Raw genomic sequence first — 21207 nt, forward strand, 5'->3', positions numbered from 1 at the left:
GCCTCCCAAAGTGCTGGGATTACAGGCTTGAGCCACCGCGCCCGGCCCGCAATACTTCTTTTCTAACTCAATAAATAAAAATATATGTGAAGACATATGGTCACCTGAATGTTATACCCAGTATTCTCATTGTCAATACTGAGTTTAGCTTCATCCATGTTAATATATAAATCTACATAAATGGGTTTCCCTGTCTCTTTCCCTCTACTCCTTGCTTCATACTGCAGCCAGTGTAATCTTATATTAATGCAATGCAAACCTCATGGCTCACTCTTCTGCTTCAAATGCTTTGCTTCTTTTATTCATAGGATAAGGTCTTAATGTGGCTTCTAAGATTTTACATGATAATTCTTCATTCTTTTGCCCTGTCTTTCACTATTTTATTTTTCCCATTTCTGTTTCTTCCTCCAATTCTTAGACCCTGCCCAGAATGCACCAAGCTGCTCTTCATACCTAGATTGCATCCCACTCTCACTTATCATCTTTATGCTTGCTGTTGACACCTCTATAACACCGTTTCATTTTTTTCTAGTTGTAAGTTCCATGAGAGGGTGGCCTGTGCCTGTCTGTTCTCAGGTTTTGATTTCCTTCTAAATCCTGAGTACACTACTGGGTGTAATCATTATTGGCTACATTTTCTTACTTTTAGAGATAATTTACTCTGTTAGGGAAAGTACATTTCTTGGCTACATCATGTTGCTTAGTACAAAGTTTCAGAATGTTTGAAATCAAAATGAAGTGAATATCTAACTAACTATTCTAAGTGTGACTTCTACATCTATATAAAGATACTCGGCCTCTGAGTAACAGAAACTACAACCTTGCCCGGCATAAAGAATAAATGAATTCGTCTCATATACCAGGAGGCCTCAAGATTTTTTAATATAGTAATCCAGTTTTTACCTTAAGGATGTCATTTTTTCTTGTTTGTTTATTTTTTTTTATTGGGAGGGATTTGGGGAGGAGGACGTAGTTCTTTCTAGCTCTCCTCTCTGCTTTTCACTGCATTGGCCTAATCTTAAGATGATCGCCTTAGTAGCCATGAGATGACTGCTCTCAGTAATGGAGGCAACATACTTAAATCAACAGGAGATTGGCTTTTCTTTCCCAGAAGCATCTCCTTGTCTCTCTTTAGTCCAAATTGTTTTTTCTTTGTGTGTCCTTGAGTCAGTCAGTGGTAGAGAGGATGAAGGTACTATGATTTTTGTAGATGGGTCTTGTGTGAGTAGAACGGATGCTGGGTAGCCGCCCAGTATCCACCACAATTTCTCTTTTAGGAGTGGGGAAAAATCACAGTAATACTTGGCTGGACATTTCCCTTAAAGGAAAAAGTTTCCAACCAGACTTCTTTTTTCCAATCACTAAAAAAACAAAGACAAAAAACTCTAAGAAATTGTCTACATAGGTAACCATAGAATCTCTTCCCCCACTTTTTTCCCTTCAGATCCAGACATTTAACGTGGATGCACCATGCCGGACCGTGGAAGATTTAACGAATGGGGTTGTGATGGCCCAGGTTCTTCAAAAGATGTAAGAGTAAATTGTTTATCTTTATGTGTATTCTTATGCATGGATATTTATTAGATTACAAACATGGATTGAAAAAGTGCTTACATGAAATATGTGTAGGGTAAGACCTGTAGGCAGCAGCAGCAGTAGTTTTGATGGCATGTACTTGTTAGGTATAGATTGGGTTGCAAGTTTAATAAGGGCTGCAATTGTTTAGTGCTCTAATGGATTTAGCAGAATTATTTGTTCTTGTGTTTTTCTGTTTAAGCTTGGCAGAAAGTGGCCAGATTTTGTTGTTACAGGAGACTCTAAGACGCTTACTCCATCTTTAAAATTTTGCTCAAATGTCATCTCACCAGAGACACCGGCCTTGGGTACCCATATAAAATAGCAATCACAGTTCCCTTATACTCTCTATCCCCCTTAAGCTTTTGTGTTCTTCTTTCAAATTTGTAACACCATCTGATATACCATATATTTGGTTGTTCATATATCTGCCCCTAGTGCCCCCAAACACATATAAACAGAATGTAAACTGCACGTGGAGCCAGGAAATTTGTTTTTACTGTTGTATCCAAGCAACAGCCAAATGCCTGGTTTTATGTTGAACTGTATGATATTCCTTTTCTTTATGGGTCAAAATGGTCAAAATCAGCAGTTCCTCCTAGTTTAATATGCATTGTGAGTGCTTATGTTTGCTGAGTGACTGTAGGAAGGAGTATTCGTTTGGGATATATGAAATATACCCAATTCTTCTAAGTACTTTGAAAACATAACTATTATGAAATTGATATTATATGACTATCAGCTTTTGACCTAGGCATTTTTAAAAATTATGTGTGGATTTAAAAAGTCATTGAATTTGTTGTAATTTGCAGATGCTTTCGTATTTTGAAGACCTGAACACTTGTCAGCCTGATGATTTAAAAAGATTTACATATCACTAGCTGGGTTGCCCTGCATTTCTGTTGAAAATCGGTGTCATTATGAAATGAATTATTGGTTTACTTTGCAGTTAGCTACATAAAGTTGCCATGGACCTCAGCACTTTGACAGGCCACGGCAGGAGGATTGCTTGAGTTCAGGAGTTCAAGACCAGCCTGGGCCACAGAGTGAGATCCATCTCTACAAAAAAAAAAAGAAANCCCCTGTGCTCCCACCGCGCTCTGCGCTCTTCTCGGTGCTCCCACCGCGCTCTGCGCTCTTCCCCTGTGCGCCCACCGCGCTCTGCTGCTCTTCCTCTGTGCTCCCACCGCGCTCTGCGCTCTTCTTGGTGCTCCCACCGCGCTCTGCGCTCTTCTCGGTGCTCCCACCGCGCTCTGCGCTCTTCTCGGTGCTCCCACCGCGCTCTGCGCTCTTCTCGGTGCTCCCACCGCGCTCTGCTGCTCTTCCTCCGCCGCGCTCTGCGCGCTTCCTTTGTGCTCCCACTGCGCTCTGCGCTCTTCCTCTGTGCTCCCACTGCGCTCTGCGCTGACCCTGTCATTTCACTGGGTGGGTCACTGTCAACTTCTCTCCTCGCCTCTCAATATCCTGTAAGCTCTTTAAGGATAAAATAGGATCAGTGTTCCATCCATGTCCCTGGTACTCAGAAGACGGGCCAAAACATTTAAAAGGGCAATATTAGAGACCCCTCAGTAGCACGAGACTTAAGAGAACAAATTGCCCGGCTAGTTGTGATTAGATTTCTCTAAGAGTCTGAAGAATGACAGAAAGGTTCTAGGAACTGGTATATAATTATGTAGGGTCGCTGGCAGTATGTAGAGTCACTGAAATCAGCTAAGGAATGGTGGTGCAGTCTCAGGAGCCAGCTGGGCACAGTGGCTCAGGTCTGTAATCCCAGCACTTTGGGAGGCTGAGGCGGGCGGATTGCTCAAGTCCATGAGTTCAAGACCAGCATGGGCAACAGGGCAAAACCCCACCTCTACAAAAAATTAGCTGGGTTTGGTGGCACACATCTGTAGTTCCAGCTACTCAGGAGGCTGAGGCAGGAAAATTGCTTGAACCCAGGAGGCAGAGGTTGCAGTGAGCCGAGATCACGCCTCTGCACTCTAGCCTGGGTGATAAAGCGAGATTCTGTCTAAAGCAAAAAAAGTAGAAAATGTATCCAGATGAACCAAAACACCAAATACCTTTCTTTGGCCCTCGCTGTTCTTCCAGATAACATATCTCTCTCTTTCCCTTCACAGGCGTCCCCTGGGTTATCCGCTGGCCTCTGCACCCTTCCTTGCCTCCTCTCTCTCTCTCTCTCTGGCCTCTCCTCTGCAATCTGGCCTCCCCTGCACAGCCACCTGGGTCCGCTCTCACCCAGGCCCCCAGTGAACTGTGGATCCTTACTAAGTCCAGTGGACCTCGCTCTCTCTCTCTCTCTCTCTTTTTTTTTCTTAAATGATTCATACTTGGCCTGCTTTTGAGACCACAAGGAAGGGGACAGTACATCTCCCATTCCAGGCTCCTGGGACCCATCTCGCTCTTCCTCCCTCTTTGCTTTCCCAGACTGCTACTGCCAGGATGTCACCCAGAGATCCTGTCCCTTTTATCTCTCCATTGGCCGCTTTCTCCCAGACCTCTGCCCTTCCCACTGTGCCATCCAGAACTAGCCACATAATTGGTGGGATCCATTGCAAATGACAACATAGAGTCCCTTCTTCAAAATGAAAGGAATTTCAAATTGGTGACAGCTGAACATTAAAAGAAGCATGGTGCCAGGCGTGGTGGCTCACGCCTGTTATCCCAACACTTTGGAAGGCCAAGGCGAGCAGATCACCTGAGGTCAGGAGTTCAAGACCAGCCTGGCCAACATGGTGAAACCCCATCTCTACTAAAAATACAAAAATTAGCCGGGCGTGGTGGCACATGCCTATAATCCCAGCTACTCAGAGGGTTGAGACAGGAGAATCGCTTGAACCTGGAGGCAGAAGTTGTACTGAGCTGCATTCTCACCATTGGCACTCCAGCCTGAGTCACACAGACTCCATCTCAAAAACAAAAACGCTGGATGCGGTGGCTCACGCCTGCAATCCCAGCACTTTAGGAGGCTGAGGCAGGCAGATCACCTGAGGTCAGGAGTTCGAGACTGAAGATCAGCCTGGTCACATTGGTGGGTCTCATCCAAGCCGTGCGTTGAAAGGCATTAAGTGCAAAACAGAGGTTTCCCTGAGGAAGAAGAAATTCTGACTCCAGATTTCGGCCCTGGCCCCGCCTCAGTTTCCCTCCAGCCCTGTGGATTCCAGGCTCGCACAATTCAATTTGTGAAACAGATCTCTTACGTACATATCTTTTTTCTTTCTTTCTTTTTTTTTTTTTTTTTTTTTTGAGACCGAGTCTTGCTTGGTTGTGAGGCTAGAGTGGAGTGGCATGATCTCGGCTCACTGCAACCTCTGCCTGCTGGGTTCAGGTGATTCTCCTGCCTTAGCCTCCTGACTAGCTGGGACTACAGGCATGCACCACCATGCCTAGCTAATTTTTGTATTTTTAATAGAGACGGGGTTTCAGCATATTGGCCAGGATGGTCTATGTCTCTTGACCTTGTGATCTGCACGCCTCTTCCTCCTAAAGTGCTAGCATTACAGGCGTGAGCCACTGTGCCCGACCTCACTGAAGTTCTTAATAAAAATTATTTTGAGTTTGTGGGCCTAGCTAAGTGAACTTTACAGGTATATGTCAATAAATGAATTTTTTGCCTAAGCTAGTTTGTGTAGGATCTCTATCACTTAGAGAAACCAAAAGAAAGTGTATGTGTATTGTTTTATCAAAACAAGATTTCAGGAACAAGACAAGGATTTCGACTCTGCTACTTCTGTTTAACACAGTCTTTACCAGAACAATGAGGCAAAAATTAAAATAAGATAAAAAAGTAAAAGGTATCCAAATAGGAAAGAAAGAAGTGAAACTGCCACTGTTTCCTGACAATGTGACATTGTGTGCCAAAAGCCATAAAGACTCCATAAAAAAACTGTTAGACCTGGTAAAGGAATATAGTAAAGTTGCAGGATACAAAATCAGCCTACAAAAATCAGTAGTGTTTCTATGCACTGACAACAAACTATCTGAAAAAGAAATCATGAAAACAATCCCATTTATAATAGCTACCAAATTAAATAAAATACTTAGAATACACTTAACCAACAAGGTGAAAGATCCGTAGATTGAAAACTACAAAACATTGATGAAAGAAGTTGAAGTCTCCAATAAAGGAAAGATGTTCTGTGTTTGTAGATTAGATAAATTATTAAAATGTCCATACTAGCCAAAATGATCTGCAGATTCACTGCATTCCCTGTAAAAATTTCAATAACCTTTTTAACAGAAATAAGAAATAAAGCTAAAATTCATATGAAATGACAAAAGACCCCAAATAGCCAAAGCAGTCATGAGCAAAAAGATCAAAGCTGGAGAAATCTCACTACCTGATTTTAAACTCTATTGCAAAGCTATGGTAATTAAAACAACGTACTACTAGCATAAAAGTAGACACATTGACCAGTGGAACAATAGAAATTCCAGAAATGAACCCATACATCATAGTCAGTTAATTTTCCACAAAGGTGCCACAGACACACAATGAGAAAAGGACAGTCTCTTCAGTAAAGGGTTTTGCGAAAACTGGGTATCCACATGCAGAAGAATAAAGTGAGACCCTTATCTCCCCTGACATGCAAAAATCAACTCAGAATGGATTAAACATTTAAATATGCCTCCTGAAATTGTAAAACTACTAGAAGGAAACATGGGGGGAAAGCTTCTTGACATTGGTCTGGGGGATGAGTTCTTGAATTTGACCGTAGAACAGGCAACAAAAGCAAAAATGGACAAACGGTATTACAGCAAACTAAAAACTTCTGCATGACAATGGAAACAAGCAACAGAGTGAAGAGACAAACTACAGATTGGGAGAAAATATTTGCAAGCCATACATCTAATAAGAGGTTACTATCCAGTCTATGTAAGGAACTCAAACAGCTGAATATAGGGAAAACAAATAACTCAATTTAAAAAAGCGTGAAGGACCTGAATAGACATTTTTCAAAAGAAGATATACAGATGGTTAACAAGCATATGAAAAAATACTCATCACTGATCATCAGAGAAATATAAATTAAAACCACAATGACTTGTCACCTCTCATCTATCAGAATGGCTGTTATCAAAAAGATGAAAAATAAGTGTTGGTGAGGATGTAGAGCACAGGGAACCCTTGTACACTGTTGTTGGGAGTGTAAACTAGTACAGCCATTATGGAAAACTGTACAAAAAACTAAAAATAGAATTACCATATGATCCAGCAATCCACTTTTGTGTATATAGCCAAAGGATTTGAAACTGGTATGTTGAAGAGATACCTGCACTTCCACATTTCTTACAGCATTATTCAGGGTACCCAATTTAAAGCAACATTAGTGTCTATCAGGGAATGGATGGATAAAGAAAATGTGGTGTATATGAACACAATGAAATACTGTTCGGCCTTTATTAATTGATTGATTGAGACAGGGTCTTACTCTGTCACCCATGCTGGAGTATAGTGGATTGACCAGGGCTCACTGCAGCTTCAAACTCCCAGGCTCAGGCAATCCTCACACCATAGCCTCCCTAGTAGCTTCTGGGACCACAGGAGTGCACCACCACATCCAACCTTTTTTTTTTCTTTCTTTTTTTTTTTGTAGAGATGGATCTCACTATGTGGCCCAAGCTGGTCTTGAACTCCTGAGCTCAAGCAATCCTCCTGCCTTGGCCTGTCAAAGTGCTGAGATTAAAGGCATAAGCCTTCGTGCCCATGCCCCAAAAGAAGGAAATTCTGTCATTTTCAACAACATAGACAAACCTGGAGGACATTGTGCTACGTGAAATAAGCCATGCACAGAAAGATAAATACCGACTCACTTATGTGGAATCTAAAACAATTGAACTCATAGAAGCAGAGATTAGAATGGTGTTTACCAGGGCAGGGGGCTGAGGGGAATGGGGAGGTAATAGTCAGAGGGCACAAAGTTTCGATTAGGAGGAATTCGTTTTTTTGAGATTTATTTCAAGGCATGGTGACTATAGGTAATAATGTATATTTCAGAATTCTGAGGGAGCAGATTTCAAATGTTCTCACAATAAAACATAAAATTGGAGGCAATGGATATTAGTTTGATTCAATCTGTCCACATTGTATATCACAACATCATTTTGTACCCATAGTATAGTTTGTCATCGTAACTTTGAAAAAAAAAATTTCATGAATTGAAGTAAACAAGATCATAATATACATTATGTTTTACAAAGTGGTCTTTTAATTTACCAGAGTCTTGTGGGCATTTTCTTATTAATACTTAGTTTTCAACCTTTCTTTCTTCCTGGAATGCCTTCCTTTTTTTCCTTTTGTTGAAATACATCACATACAGAAAAGCGTTCTCCAAAGTGATAATTTTGTGTGTATGTGTTGCATATCTCCTATAACCTCCACTCAGATTGAAATGCAGAACATTTGCAGCTCCTCCCTACTCAATAACCTCTTTGCCAAAGATAGCCATGATTCTCACTTCTGTGCCATTAATTAGTTTTGCCTGTTCTTGAATGTCTTGTAAGTGGAATCATATAGTATGTACTCTTGTGTTTGTCTTAAATTCAGTATGTCTGTGAGAGTTATCTATATTGTTATACAGTGTCTATTTTAAATAGTTGTTTGATATACACAAACTCACCAACATTAGTTTTTTCATTGTCAGTTTGATATTTATTGAATGGCTACTTTGTGTCCAGCGTTGCTGATACAACTGCCAGCCACATAGACATGATATCCACCCTCAGGAGGCTCATAAGTGGGGAAGACAATTTAACTATGAGAACAATACTGCTGTTGTATCAGATGGTACAGGGAAGCACACAATGTTATGAAAGTTCACACAAGGTATATTTTTAACTTAGTTTAGGAAGTTATGAACATTTTACCTGAGTAAGGTAATTTAAATCTAAGTCACGGTTTCTTCACGGTGGGAAGAGCTTACTCAAAGGCCCTGTAGGATGTTGGAATATGGTGAGCACTGCTATGGAAAGGAAAGGTGTGAGTGGTTAATGCACAGAGGGAGGGTATGGTACAGATAGGGTTGGAAAGGTAGATGGAGTCATTGTACAGAGGCATGTCTTTATTCTATGGGCCATAAGAAGCAGTTGAAGGCTTTTGTGGGGGGTGGGGGAGTTGAGAAGTTGGATTTACATTTTGAAAAATATTCTAGCTGCAGATTTAAAATGAATTGGAAACGCCCAAAGTGATGAGGGATAATTAGAAAGAAGTTTGTAGTAATTCAGAAGGGAGATTGTGGTACTTTGGACTAGGAGATGCTAAAGGAGATGAAGAGAAGTGGGTGGACTCTAAATGATCTATAAAATCAGCATATTTTGATGGCTGGTATGGGGGGAGTTGACTTTTAGGTTTTTAACTGAAGCAAATACACTGAAGAGGGTATAAACCACTGATGTTGGAACACCGAAAGAAGATTTGCTGTGGAGGGAAGCTGGATGTGTCATGAGTATAGTTTGGGGGACATCAAATCTGAGTGGTATGGAGAAATAAAGAGGAAACGTCAAGTTGATGGTTGGACTATACAGCTCTAGAGTTCAGAAGAGGAGTCCAAACTGGAGATATCTTTTTGGGTATCTCTTAATTGAAGCTATAATTGTGGATTAAATCACTTTAGGGGAGAGTATGAGGCAAAAAGGAAAAAATGTGTAGCCTCAGCCTTGAACTTTGGCCTTTAATTGTTGGGTCGAGCAGCAACTGGCAGAGAGACCAGAGAGGTAGTAGGAAAGCCAGGTGAGTGTGGATGCCAAAAAGAGGATTTTACTGGAAACATCAGTCCTTTTCATTTTGTCTGAGCTGACAAATGAAAAGCTACATCATTTTGTAGTTTTAGGAGAACTTTTATGAAATGTGAATGGATATAAATTTGCCTTTTTAGTATAATTTTTTATGTGCTTGGTCTTTTAAGTTATTTTGTTTGTTTTATCTGCTTTACAGCTTTCAAAATTTTATTGCTGTTGACATCTCTCTCATTCTTTTTGTTTATACAGATTCGTGTCCCCTACTTAGTTTTTAAAAAATGGGTAGACTTTTTAAGAGCTGTTTTACCTTCAGAGTGAAATTGAGTGGAAAAGAGTTTCAGTATGGGATGGTGAAAAGATTCTGGAGAGGGGTGGTGGTGATGGTTGCACAACAATGTGAATGTATTTGATACCACTGAACTGTGCAGTTAAAAATGGTTAAGATGGTAAATTTTATGTTGTGTATATTTTACAATTTTTAAAAAGTATTTAAAATGTGAGCAAAAAAATACAATGAGTTCCCACATTCCCTTTGCCCACCACACACTGCCTTCCCCCACCACAGTAGTGAATTTCTTACAATAGATAAACCAACACTGGCACATCAATACTGCTCAAAGGCCATCATTTGCATTAGGGTTTACTCTTGGTGTTGTATATCTTATGGGTTTTGACAAATGTATGTCATATGTCTACCATGGTAGTACAACACAGAATAGTTTCTCTGTCATAAATATCCTCTATGCTCTGCCTATTCATCCCTCTTTCCAAACCTGGGAAACCCTAATCTTTTTACTTACTGCCTGCATAGTTTTGCCTTTTCTGGAATATCATGTAGTTGGAACCATACACTATGTAACCTTTTCAGATTGACTTCTTTAACTGACAGTATGCATTTTAGGTTCCTCTGTGTCTTTTTGTGACTTGATGGCTCATTTCTTTCTTTTTTTTCTTTCTTTCCAAGTGGGGATGGCTCATTTCTTTCTAGAGCTTCCCTCTTTTTTTTTCAGCTTTATTGAGATGAAACTGACATATATAATAAATGCACATTTTAAAAAGTATACAGTTTGATAAATCTTGACCTGTATATGCCTGTGAAGCTATCCCCACAATCAAGGCAGTGAATACATCCATCACATCCAAAAGTGTTCTCATGTCCCTTTGTAACCCCTTCTTTCCTGCTACTCCCATTCCCAAGCAAACACTGCTCTCCGCTCATTGCATCCTCCGCCTCCCAGGTTCAAACAATTTTCCTGCTTCAGCCTCCTCAGTAGCTAGGACTACAGGTGCCTGCCACCACACCCAGCTAATGATTGTATTTTTAGTAGAAACGGGGTTTCACCATGTTGGCCAGGATGGTCTCGATCTCCTGACCTCGTGATCCACCTGCCTGGGCCTCCCAGAGTGCTGGGATTACAGGCATGAACCACCATGCTCGGCCTTGCATTTTCTAAATTTTATATGCAAGCACTGGTCTGCTTTCTATCATTATAGATTAATTTGCATTTTCTAAATTTTATATAAAGGGACTCACACAGTATGTTTTGAGGGAAGAAGCATGACTTCTTTCATGTATAATTTTGCAATTCATTCGTGTAGTTACTTGTATTAATAGTTCATTCGTACATAAAAACAAAAACAGAAACATAGTTTAGACATTTCTCGTCATATGGATATACCATGGTTTATATATCCATTCATCTGTTGATGAACATGTGGGTTATTTTCTGTGGGGCTATTACAAATAAAGGTGTTGGGAGCATTAGTGTACAATTCTTTGTATGAACATATGCTTCAGTTTTCCTTGGGTGTATTCTGTTCTGCCTAGGAGAGGAGTGGCTGGATCATATGGTAGGTCTATGTTTAATATTCAAGAAACTGCCAACTATTTCCAAAGCCATTGTAACATACATTTATATCAACAGTGTATAAGCATTCTTGTTGCCGCACAGTCCCACCAATACTTGCTAAGGTCTGTCTTTTCATTTTAGCCATTCTAGTGATTGTCTAGTGGTTTTAATTTGAATTTCTGTAATCAGTAATGATTCCTTTGCCAGTCATTAAAAAAAAGAATTTAAATTTACTGTTGATGCTGTAGAACAGGTGGTCTTTGCTCCCTTCTAAATTCCTCAGATAAGGAGTTTTTGTCTCCAGGGCCTGTCCAGTGGTCACCAGGTGATTTTTAGTTTCCTCAGTCTCTACAAAAATATAATTAGCTGGGCATCGTGGCACATGTTTGTGGTCCTAACTTCCCATTCATGGGAGGCTGAGGCATGAGTCCAGGAGTCTGATTGTGCCACTATATTCCAGCCCGGGCGACAGAGCTGGACTCTGTCTCAAAACAAAACCCAAAAAACCTGCACTTGTCAGGACTACCATGATGTATGTGCTAATTTTAATAGTCCATTACCAGTTCTTCTCTTAACTTGTCAGCATTATTTAATCATGTTTATCTCACTTTTAAAATTTGACTTCCAGGATACTGAAGTGGTTCTTCAATAAATCAGATTTGCTCCTGAGAACCTTGCATTAGTGTTCCATTTCACTCAGGCTAAGAATCAAAGTACTTACAGTTGTACATGAGATCCTAAGTGATGTGGGCCACGTGTCACCACTTCCACCTGATTCACCCAGCCTTCTTTCCCACAGCGACACCCTGGCTCATTTTGGGCCCACCAGGCATCTCCTGCCTAAAGGCTTTTGCATGGCAGATCCTCTGCTTCTCCATCAGATGTTCGCATCCCACTCTCCTCACCACCTTCCAGCCCTCCAACCTTGGTCATTTTTTCAGTGGAGTCTGCCCTGCCCAACCTCTTTAATATTGCCACCTCTTCTTATCCTGCCCTATTGTAGGTGTACAGAAAATATTTGTTGAATAAATGAATGTGGAATTATACAATTCAACTGTAAAATAAAAAGAAAATTTATTTTTTTGGACTTTGTCTTCAGGAAGGGTTTTCCACCAACATTTTCGCTGACACCAATTGAGTGCCCTGTAGTTCCATTGGATTCTGATTGTTAACCAACTGAGTTAGCTCAGACTCCACAAGTGAGGGGCATAGTCCTTCAGTTCTGACAGGAACTACCCAGAATTGGTAATGAGAAAAGAACTTTTATCTGAGGAACGAGTCCTTTTAAATTATAAGACCCAGAGAGACTTTTTTTTTTTTTTTTCCTGTGACGGAGTCTCTCTCTGTCGCCCAGGCTGGAGTGCAGTGGCGCGATCCTGGCTCACTGCAACCTCTGCTTCCTGGATTCAAGCGATTTTCCTGCCTCTGCCTCCCGAGTAGCTGGGAATACAAGCGTGTGCCACCACGCCCAGCTAATTTTTTTTTTTTTTATATATATTTTTGGTAGAGATGGCGTTTCACTGTGTTAGCCAGGATGGTCTTGATTTCCTGACCTTGTAATCCACCCACCTTAGCCTCCCAAAGTGTTGGGATTACAGGCATGAGCCACTGTGCCCGGCCTCAAAGAGACATTAAGATGTGTCAGCAGTCACATCCTATTCCCCCTTTGCACTGTGTGTTCATCTCTTGAAATTGCTTGCTGTTGCCACAAGTATTACATTAACGTAATAAAGCCGCATCGGACACTATAACCCACACCAATAGCTTAACGGTGTCTAGCCAGTCACTACTCAATGCTACTTCTGGAAATCAGTGAGAATTTCTAAAAACTTTGTATTAACCTACTGTCTCCCCACCCCCTCTTTGTTTTTTAATTTTTTTTTTTTTTTTTTTTTTTTTTTTTTTTTTTGAGGTGGAGTCTCACTTTGTCTCCCAGGCTGGAGTGCAGTGGCACTATCTCAACTCACTGTAACCTCTGCCTCCTGGGTTCAAGCAATTCTCTTGCCTCAGCTTCCTGAGTAGCTGGGACTACAGGCGGTTGCCACCATGCCCGGCTAATTTTTTGTATTTTTAGTAGAGATGGGGTTTCACCGTGCTAGCCAGGATGGTCTTGATCTCCTGACCTCTTGATCTTCTGACCTCGTGATCTGCCTGCCTCAGCCTCCCAAAATGCTGCGATTACAGGTGTGAGCCACTGTGCCCGGCCCCCGCCCCCCTTTTTATAACTTTTAAATGTAAACCTGCTTGTAAAAAAGTCCAAATGGAGCTCATATCCAAGGTTACTTGGGTCTAAGTCTTTTAGGCAGCTGCCTTTGCTTTGGGCAGGTAAACTCTAAATCATATTTTGTGATTCATCCTCTTCATTTTGGGTTGACAATACAGACCCCACAAATTAAAGTTTAGGTCCCAGTGCCACAAGACAGCTAGCTGGAAATAATCCTCAGTGCACCTGTACTTCTACCCAGTCAACCACAGGTTGAAGGGTTCCCATGACCCCCTACTCCCTGAATTAAGTTGGATAATTTGTTAGAATGACTCACAGCACTACAGAAAGCACTGTAATTACAATCAGTTTTTATTATAAAGGATACAGCTTGGTGACAGCCAATGGAAAAGAAGCATATGGCAAGAAATGAAACTGGGGGCAGTGCAGAGCTTCCCTGCCCTCCCTGGGCACGCCTCCTACCCAGCGTGTTGAGGTGTTCATCAGTCTGGGAGCTCGCCAAACTCTGTTGTTTATGGTTTTTATTTGGGATCTCATTACATAGGCATGATTGAAGTCATTGGCCATGTGTTTGAGCTCAGTCTCCAGTCTTCTTTTCCCTTTGGGGCTGAATGTTCCAATCTCTAATCAGTCCTTTGGTTCCTCTGTGACCAGCCCTGTCCTGAAGCAGTAAAGGGGCCCACAATGAATCCCCTCATTAGCATAAACTTTGGTAGGATTTAAAGGAGTTCATTATGAATTACAAAAGACACTCCACTCAGGAAATTCCAAGAGTTTAGGAGATCTGTGCCAGGAAATAAGGGTCAGAGACCAAATATATTTTTTATTAAAACACGATCACATGTTGATTGAAAGAGTAAGGTCAGAAGTACCAAGTCATGTCTCCAAGTGCCATTGATTTTTGTTTTCAAAATTCGAGAAGGGGAAAAAGAAAATAGGATGAAGGTCAAGCTGTGGACCCTGCCGGAATGTCTCATAAATGGATACTTTTTTTTTTTTAATGGATACTTTTTATAATACACAAAGTTGCCTGTTGGAATCTATCTATTATGTACTTGTATTGTTTATTTTGACTTAGGGGCTTAGTGTAAATTGCTATATTTTTGTTGTCATTATGGATGTGAAATTTTATTATTATAGTCAATTGTAGCACACATTTAATGGTAGGGGACCAAGATTATTTTAGATTATTAAAAGATTATTAGGAAATAGTCATGCCTAAGAATCACTGTATCTGTAAAAAACACTAAAATTTGCTAGTGAAGATGCCATGTTAAGAAATGAAACCAAATACATTTGTTTTGGACCCTGTATTAATTTGCTTTCATTAAGAAAATTACATTGGGCCAAGGCGGGCAGATCACTTGAGGTCAGGAGTTCGAGACCAGCCTGGCCAACATGGTGAAACCCTGTCTCTACTAAAAATACAAAAATTACCTGGGCATGGTGGTGGAGGCCTATAGTCCCAGCTACTAGGGAGGCTGAGATGGGAGGATCATTTGAACCCAGGAGGCAGTTGCAGTGAGCAGAGATCTCAATCACTGCACTCTAGCCTGGGCAACAGAGCGAGACCCTCTTTCTCTCTGTCTCTCAAAAAAAAAAAAGAAAAGAAAATTACATTGCTTAAATAATTCTAACAGACATAAACTTTATTTTTATTTCTGTGAAGGCATTTGACATAAGAAGACAATATACTTCTGGAATTATTCTAAGATTTAAAATTAATGGGCTTTTCCTTTAGCTTAAGCTATGACTGGTACAAAAGATATAAACAAGTAAATGTGTTACTGGCAAAATTTAAGGAAATGATTTTGTATGTTTTCTCTTAGCAGGAGTTAGGACGTAGCGAGAAGCTAATAATAGCCTCTTACTCATGAAGGCCTTCCCAGTAAGATTACCAGTTGTTATTTACGTACCTATACAGGACTGTCATCTCTAAAGAATTTTGAGAAAGTTACCTTTATATTGTTTTATTCTAACCTGAGACCATTAGTTAAGGGGTCTTTAGAAAACATTACTGAAATTGTGAAATACAGCAATGGAAGCTACGGCTAGATGCCGACATATGGCTTTAGAGTTTGCTAGGGAAAGTAACATTGAATATGATCATGAAAACTAAAGACTACTATTCTTGCTGTATTTTGCCTAAGTGGTAGATTAGAAACTTTACTAAATAAGTGCTGTCTTTTTAAGCAAATTTACTGAGAAGCTGCTATGTGCCTGCCATGAGGGACTGGGAAGGATAGCAGTGAATGAGAGGAAATGCCTGCCTTTCATGAACAGGAAGGTCATGGATGACGCTGGTGTTTTTCTATTTGTGACCTAGTTTACTGAGCATGAAGGAGATAATTAGCCACAGGACCTTAGCGTTTTGCTAGAACTGGTTATGTGTTGAACTCTCCTGATCCTTTTTAACAAAAATGATTGTACTATCAACTCTGACACTGGGGAGGTTCTTCATGAGTAAGAAGCTATTATTAGCTTCTTGCTATGTCCTAACTTCTGCTAAGAGAAAACATACAAAACTGTGAAAAATTGAGCTTGGAAAAATTACTAAATTTCCGAGTCTGATGTTCCTTAACTATAACATAAGGATAATACCTACTTTCCTTGCAGTTTTGTGAATGTGCAGTGCCTGGTTCAATGCCTGTTATGTTGCTGATACAATACATGTGTTACTGGTGTCATACATAGTATACATGATAGTAGCAGCTGATTTTGTTGCCTTCCCTTCTTAGCTCAGACATGATCCTTAGGTTTCGATTTGGTAATCTTTTAAGGAATAAGCAGGCTGTATCATGATGCCTGATTTGAAACATTGTATTTGAACTTCTCTGAGTTCTCTCTCTCTTTTTCTTTCTCTTCCTTCCCTCCCTCCTTCCTTCCTTCCTTCCTTCCTTCCTCTTTCTTTTCATTCTCTTTCTTTCCTTTTCTTTGTTTCTTTTCTCTCTTTTCTCTCTTTCCTCTCTTTCTCTCCTCTCCTTCTCTCTTTCTTTCTTTCTTTTTTGAGATGGAGTCTTGCTTTGTTGCCCAGGTTGGAGTGCAGTAGCACAGTCTTGGCCTACTGCAAGCACTGCCTCCTGTGTTCGAGCTATTCTTCTGCCTCAGCCTCCCGAGTAGCTGGGACTACAAACATGCTCCACCACCACGCCCAGCTAATTTTTGTATTTGTAGTAGAGATAGGGTTTTGCTGTGTTGGCCAGGCTGGTCTTGAACTCCTGACCTCAGGCAGTCAGCCCGCCTCTGCTTCCCAAAGTGCTGGGATTACAAGTGTGAGCCAGCGCGCCCAGCGTGAGTTCTTTTATTTATAAAGTGTATTACTCTAAATTGCACATGAAGTATTTTGTAACCTTGGAGATCTTGGAATATATAGTTTTCTGGATGTTGTAAAGATTTTTTTTTTTTTGGTAAGGTACTTTCTGGTAAAAGAAACACTAAATCTTTCATCTGAGTGAACCTGACTTGCCATTTGGGTGGTAGGTTTTGGTGGTTTTGTACCTTTCTTTGGCTTTGGATAGTCATCAGCTGCAGGGCACCAGACTTGTGTGTGAGTTTTTTTTAGTTGGAAAGCAATGCTTGATTGCTAATGATTGTGCTTTTTAAGTGATAGCCTTTTAGGTTAAGTATCAAAATTAACATTGAATATTTTTTGACTTCCGAATTAATTTTGTAACTCAATATTTTAGTAGAAATCACTTCAGTTGTTTTTATTATCTATTTTTCTAAGTTTTAAGCAAAGAGAACACTTGTGGGGGATGTCTTTTTTTCTCTGAGAAGTCAGAGAACCTGAGAACTCAATTCTTTCCTGACCAGTGTGGTCACTAAAGTTCTGTGTGTCCTCCTTGCAGCTCCCATCCTTTTGGCAACATATAATTAGGGGTTTTCCTGGGGATTTAGAATTGGGACCGAACGACAGCTGATCTTTAAACAAATTGCTTGGACTGAAGTGATACAGGCTTTGAACGTGCCTGTAGCCATTTTTAGTATTGTGTATGGTGGAATAGGAGAATGCTGGTCTATGGAAAGAAAATGGTGTAGATGGATAGAAAGAAACAAAGATGAAAGTCAGAGAGTATTGTCCCATATTTGGTGAGGCCCAGCTATCTTGAGTACCATAACATCAGTGATCATACAGTAAGTTGCCTTTTTTCTATGAGTTTGCTCCAACTGATTTCTCTTAGTAATAAAAAAACCTCAACTAAAGTAGCTTAAAACAAAAATACGTAGTTGTGTATGATTATCCACTTGCTAAACAATGAAGTTAGGTGCCTTTCTTACACCAAGCACAAGTGGATTATAGACCTAAATGTAAGAGCTAAGTTCTGTAAAACTTTTAAAAGAAAACATACCAATAAATCTTCATGACTTTTGGTTAGGCAGGGGCTTCTTAAGTATGACACAAAAAGTTCAAAAATGACAAATTGAACCTCTTCAAAATTTAAAACCTTTGGCCTGGTACAGTGGCTCATGCCTGTAATCTTAGCACCTTGGGAGGCCAAGGCAGGAGAATCACTTGAGGCCAGGAGTTTGAGACCAGCCTGAGCAACATAATGAGACTCCATCTCTACAAAAAAAAATTTTATCCAGGCATGGTGGTGTGCCTTAGTACTAGCTACACTGGAGGCTGAGGTGGGAAGATGGCTTGAGCCCAGGAATACAAGATTATAATGAACTGTAATCATGCCACTTCACTCCAGCCTAGGTAGCAGAGTGGGAACCTGTCTCTTTAAAACAAATTAAGAACTTTGTGTGCAAAATATGCCATCAAGAGAGTGGAAAACCATGGCCGGACACAGTGGCCTATGCCTTTAATCCCAGCGCTTTGGGAGGCCGAGGCAAGCGGATCAGCTGAGGTCAGGAGTTTGAGACCAGCCTGCCAATATGGTGAAACCCCGTCTCTACTAAAAATACAAAAATTAGCTGGGCCCATGGTGCATGCCTGTAATCCCAGCTACTCTGGAGGCTGAGGCAAGAGAATTGGTTGCAGTGAGCTAAGATCATGCCACTGCATTCCAGCCTGGGCAACAGAGTGAGACTCTGTCTCAAAAAAAAAAAAAGAAGAAAGTGGAAAAACAGCCTTGAAAATGGGAGAAAATATTCATACATCATATGTCTGTTAAGAGCTTTATATCCTGAATATTAAAACAAACAAAAAGCAACATAGCTTTTCAGTGTGCAAATAATCTGAATAGGCTTTTTTCCAGAGAGGATATACAAATGGCCAATAAGCACATGTAAAGATGCAAAGCATGATTAGCTGTTGGGGAAATGCAGATCAAAACCACAGTGAAACACCACTTCACATCCACTAGGAGAACTGTAACTAAAAAGACAGGTAATAACAAGTGTTGTCAAGGCCGTAGAGAACATACATTGCTGGTGAGAATGCAGAATATAGCTGCTTTGGAAGAGTTTGTACTTGCCTCTCATTTTAAACATGGGATCCAGCAACTTCACCCTTAGGCATATACCCAAATGAAACAAATGTCCACACCAAAACTAGTACAGCAGTGTTCAAAGCATCATCATTAGCCCCAAAGTAGAAATAGCCCAAATTACATCAGCTAGTAAATGAATAAACAAAATGTGATATATCCATAAAGGGAATATTATTTAGCCACAAAAAGGAATGAAGTACTATACATGCTGTAATATGGAAAAACCGTAAAAGACATGCTAAGTGAAGGAAGCCAGACACAAAAGACAACATAATGTGTGATTTTATTTACATGAAATGTCCAGGATAGACAGATTCATAGAGACAGAAAGTAGATTACTGATTTCCAGGGATTGGAGAGAGGGGGAACAGGAGCGATGGCTCATGGAGATAATGTTTCTTTTTGGAAAGATGGAAGTGCTCTAAGGCTAGATGTGGTGATGCTTGTACAACTCTGAGCATACTAAAATGCATTGTGTACTGTAAAAGGGTAAATTGTATCATGTGAGTTATTTCTCAGTAATGCTGTTTTTAAAAGTAAATACATAATGAAGATAATGAAGTTAATATGTTTTCTAATGGTATGATACAGATTTCAAAAATATTAACAGGTTTTTTTTTTTTTTTTTGAGACACAGTTGTCACTCAGGCTGGAGTTCAGTGGCATGATCTCAGCTCACTGCAACCTCCGCCTCCTGGGTTCAAGCAATTCTCCTGCCTTAGCCTCCTGAGTAGCTGGGATTACCGATGCACGCCACAAGGCCCAGCTAATTTTTATATTTTTAGTAGAGACAGGGTTTCACCGTGTTGTTCAGGCTGGTCTCAAATTCCTGACATTGTGATCCGCCCACCTTGGCTTCTCAAAGTACTGGGATTACAGGCATGAGCCACCATACCCAGCCATAACAGATTTCTATAGAGGTAACTTAGTTGTAATACATTCTTCGGCTGGGCACAGTGGCTCACGCCTGTAATCCCAGCACTCTGGAAGGCGGAGGCAGGCAGATCATCAGGTCAGGAGATAAAGACCATCCTGGCCAACATGGCGAAACCCTGTCTTTACTAAAAGTACAAAAATTAGCTGGGTGTGGTGGTATGTGCCTGTAGTCCCAGATACTCAGGAACGAGAACAGCTTGAACCCAGGAGGCATTGCACTTCCACCTGGCGACAGCAAGACTTCATCTAAAAAAATTATTTTTTCATAATAGGTAAAAATTCTGAATATCATGTTGCTTCATTTTAAGGAAATTTGAATAAAAATTTATTACTGATTGTATATTTATCAGTGTGAGTTACAGTAAAAGTTGAAAATACATTTTTCCTAACCTATCAGTCTCATTGTCATTCTGTTTTTTTGAGGTGAATAGAGACATTTGTGGTGTTATGGAAAGATTTTTGGACTTAGCAGTTGCTCAAGCAGAGCAAACACAGGTGTTCTGGTGTCTATGGTCTTAGATAAATAATTTTTTAGAGCAACAGTTTCAAAATCTATAATATGAGGTTCATGCTGGATTTGAAAAATTTTGTGGTTTTTTTTTTCTTTCTTTCTGCTGTTTATTAGAAGTATGGGAAATTTTCCCATAGAAAATTTTCATAGGAAGATATAAAGGATATTCAGGTGCTATCCTTATTTCAATATGTTTATTCACACCAGTGTTTTATCTTAAATTTTAAGTCTTTTGCAAACAGAAATGGTATTCAGATGTGTCCAAAGCCTAGTACTACATCTGAGAAAACAGGTTCTTAGTATGTATTATTTGAAGAAATTGGAATTTAGTGACATTATTGGTGACCTTTGAAGTATTAAGTGACGGAGTTCATTGAAATATTAATTGAAAAACTTTTTTTTTTTTTTTTTTGAGATGGAGTCTCGCTCTGTCTCCCAGGCTGGAGTGCAGTGGCAAGATCTCGGCTCACTGAAACCTCCACCCCCTGGGTTCAAGCGATTCTCCTGCCTCAGCCTCCCAAGTAGCTGTGACTACAGGTGCGTGCCACCATTCCTGGCTAATTTTTTGTGTTTTTAGTAGAGATGTGGTTTCACTGTGTTAGCCAGGATTGTCTTGATATATTTATCAGTTTAAAAACTGTGTCATTGGCTGGGCACAGTGGCTCACACCTGTAATCCCAGCACTTTGGGAGGCCAAGGTGGATGCCGTCACTTGAGGTTAGGAGTTTGAGACAAGCCTGGCCAACATGATGAAACCCCATCTCTACTAAGAATACAAAAATTAGCTGGACATGGTAGCATGTGCCTGTAATCCCAGCTACTTCGGTAGCTGAGGCAGGGGAATCGCTTGAACCTGGGAGGTGGAGGTTGCAGTAAGCCAAGATCATGCCTGTGTGGGTGGTGTGGGTGACAGAGCAAGACTTCTTCTCAAAAAAA

The 21207-nt window shown here is 40.4% G+C and overlaps 1 protein-coding gene across 2 annotated transcripts in view; it reads left to right on the top strand.

The window, feature by feature from the left end:
- Positions 1–21207, top strand: part of HOOK3 (hook microtubule tethering protein 3) — a 122405-nt gene that overhangs the window by 7174 nt on the left and 94024 nt on the right. For both annotated transcript variants that reach the window (XM_017545975.2, XM_037744767.1), the window contains exon 2: positions 1445–1530. In XM_017545975.2, coding sequence (XP_017401464.1) covers positions 1445–1530 — 86 coding nt within the window. The remainder of the gene's footprint in view (positions 1–1444; positions 1531–21207) is intronic.

The sequence above is a fragment of the Cebus imitator genome, unplaced genomic scaffold, assembly GCF_001604975.1.
Source record: "Cebus imitator isolate Cc_AM_T3 unplaced genomic scaffold, Cebus_imitator-1.0 Scaffold183, whole genome shotgun sequence".
NCBI classification, from domain to species: domain Eukaryota; kingdom Metazoa; phylum Chordata; class Mammalia; order Primates; family Cebidae; genus Cebus; species Cebus imitator.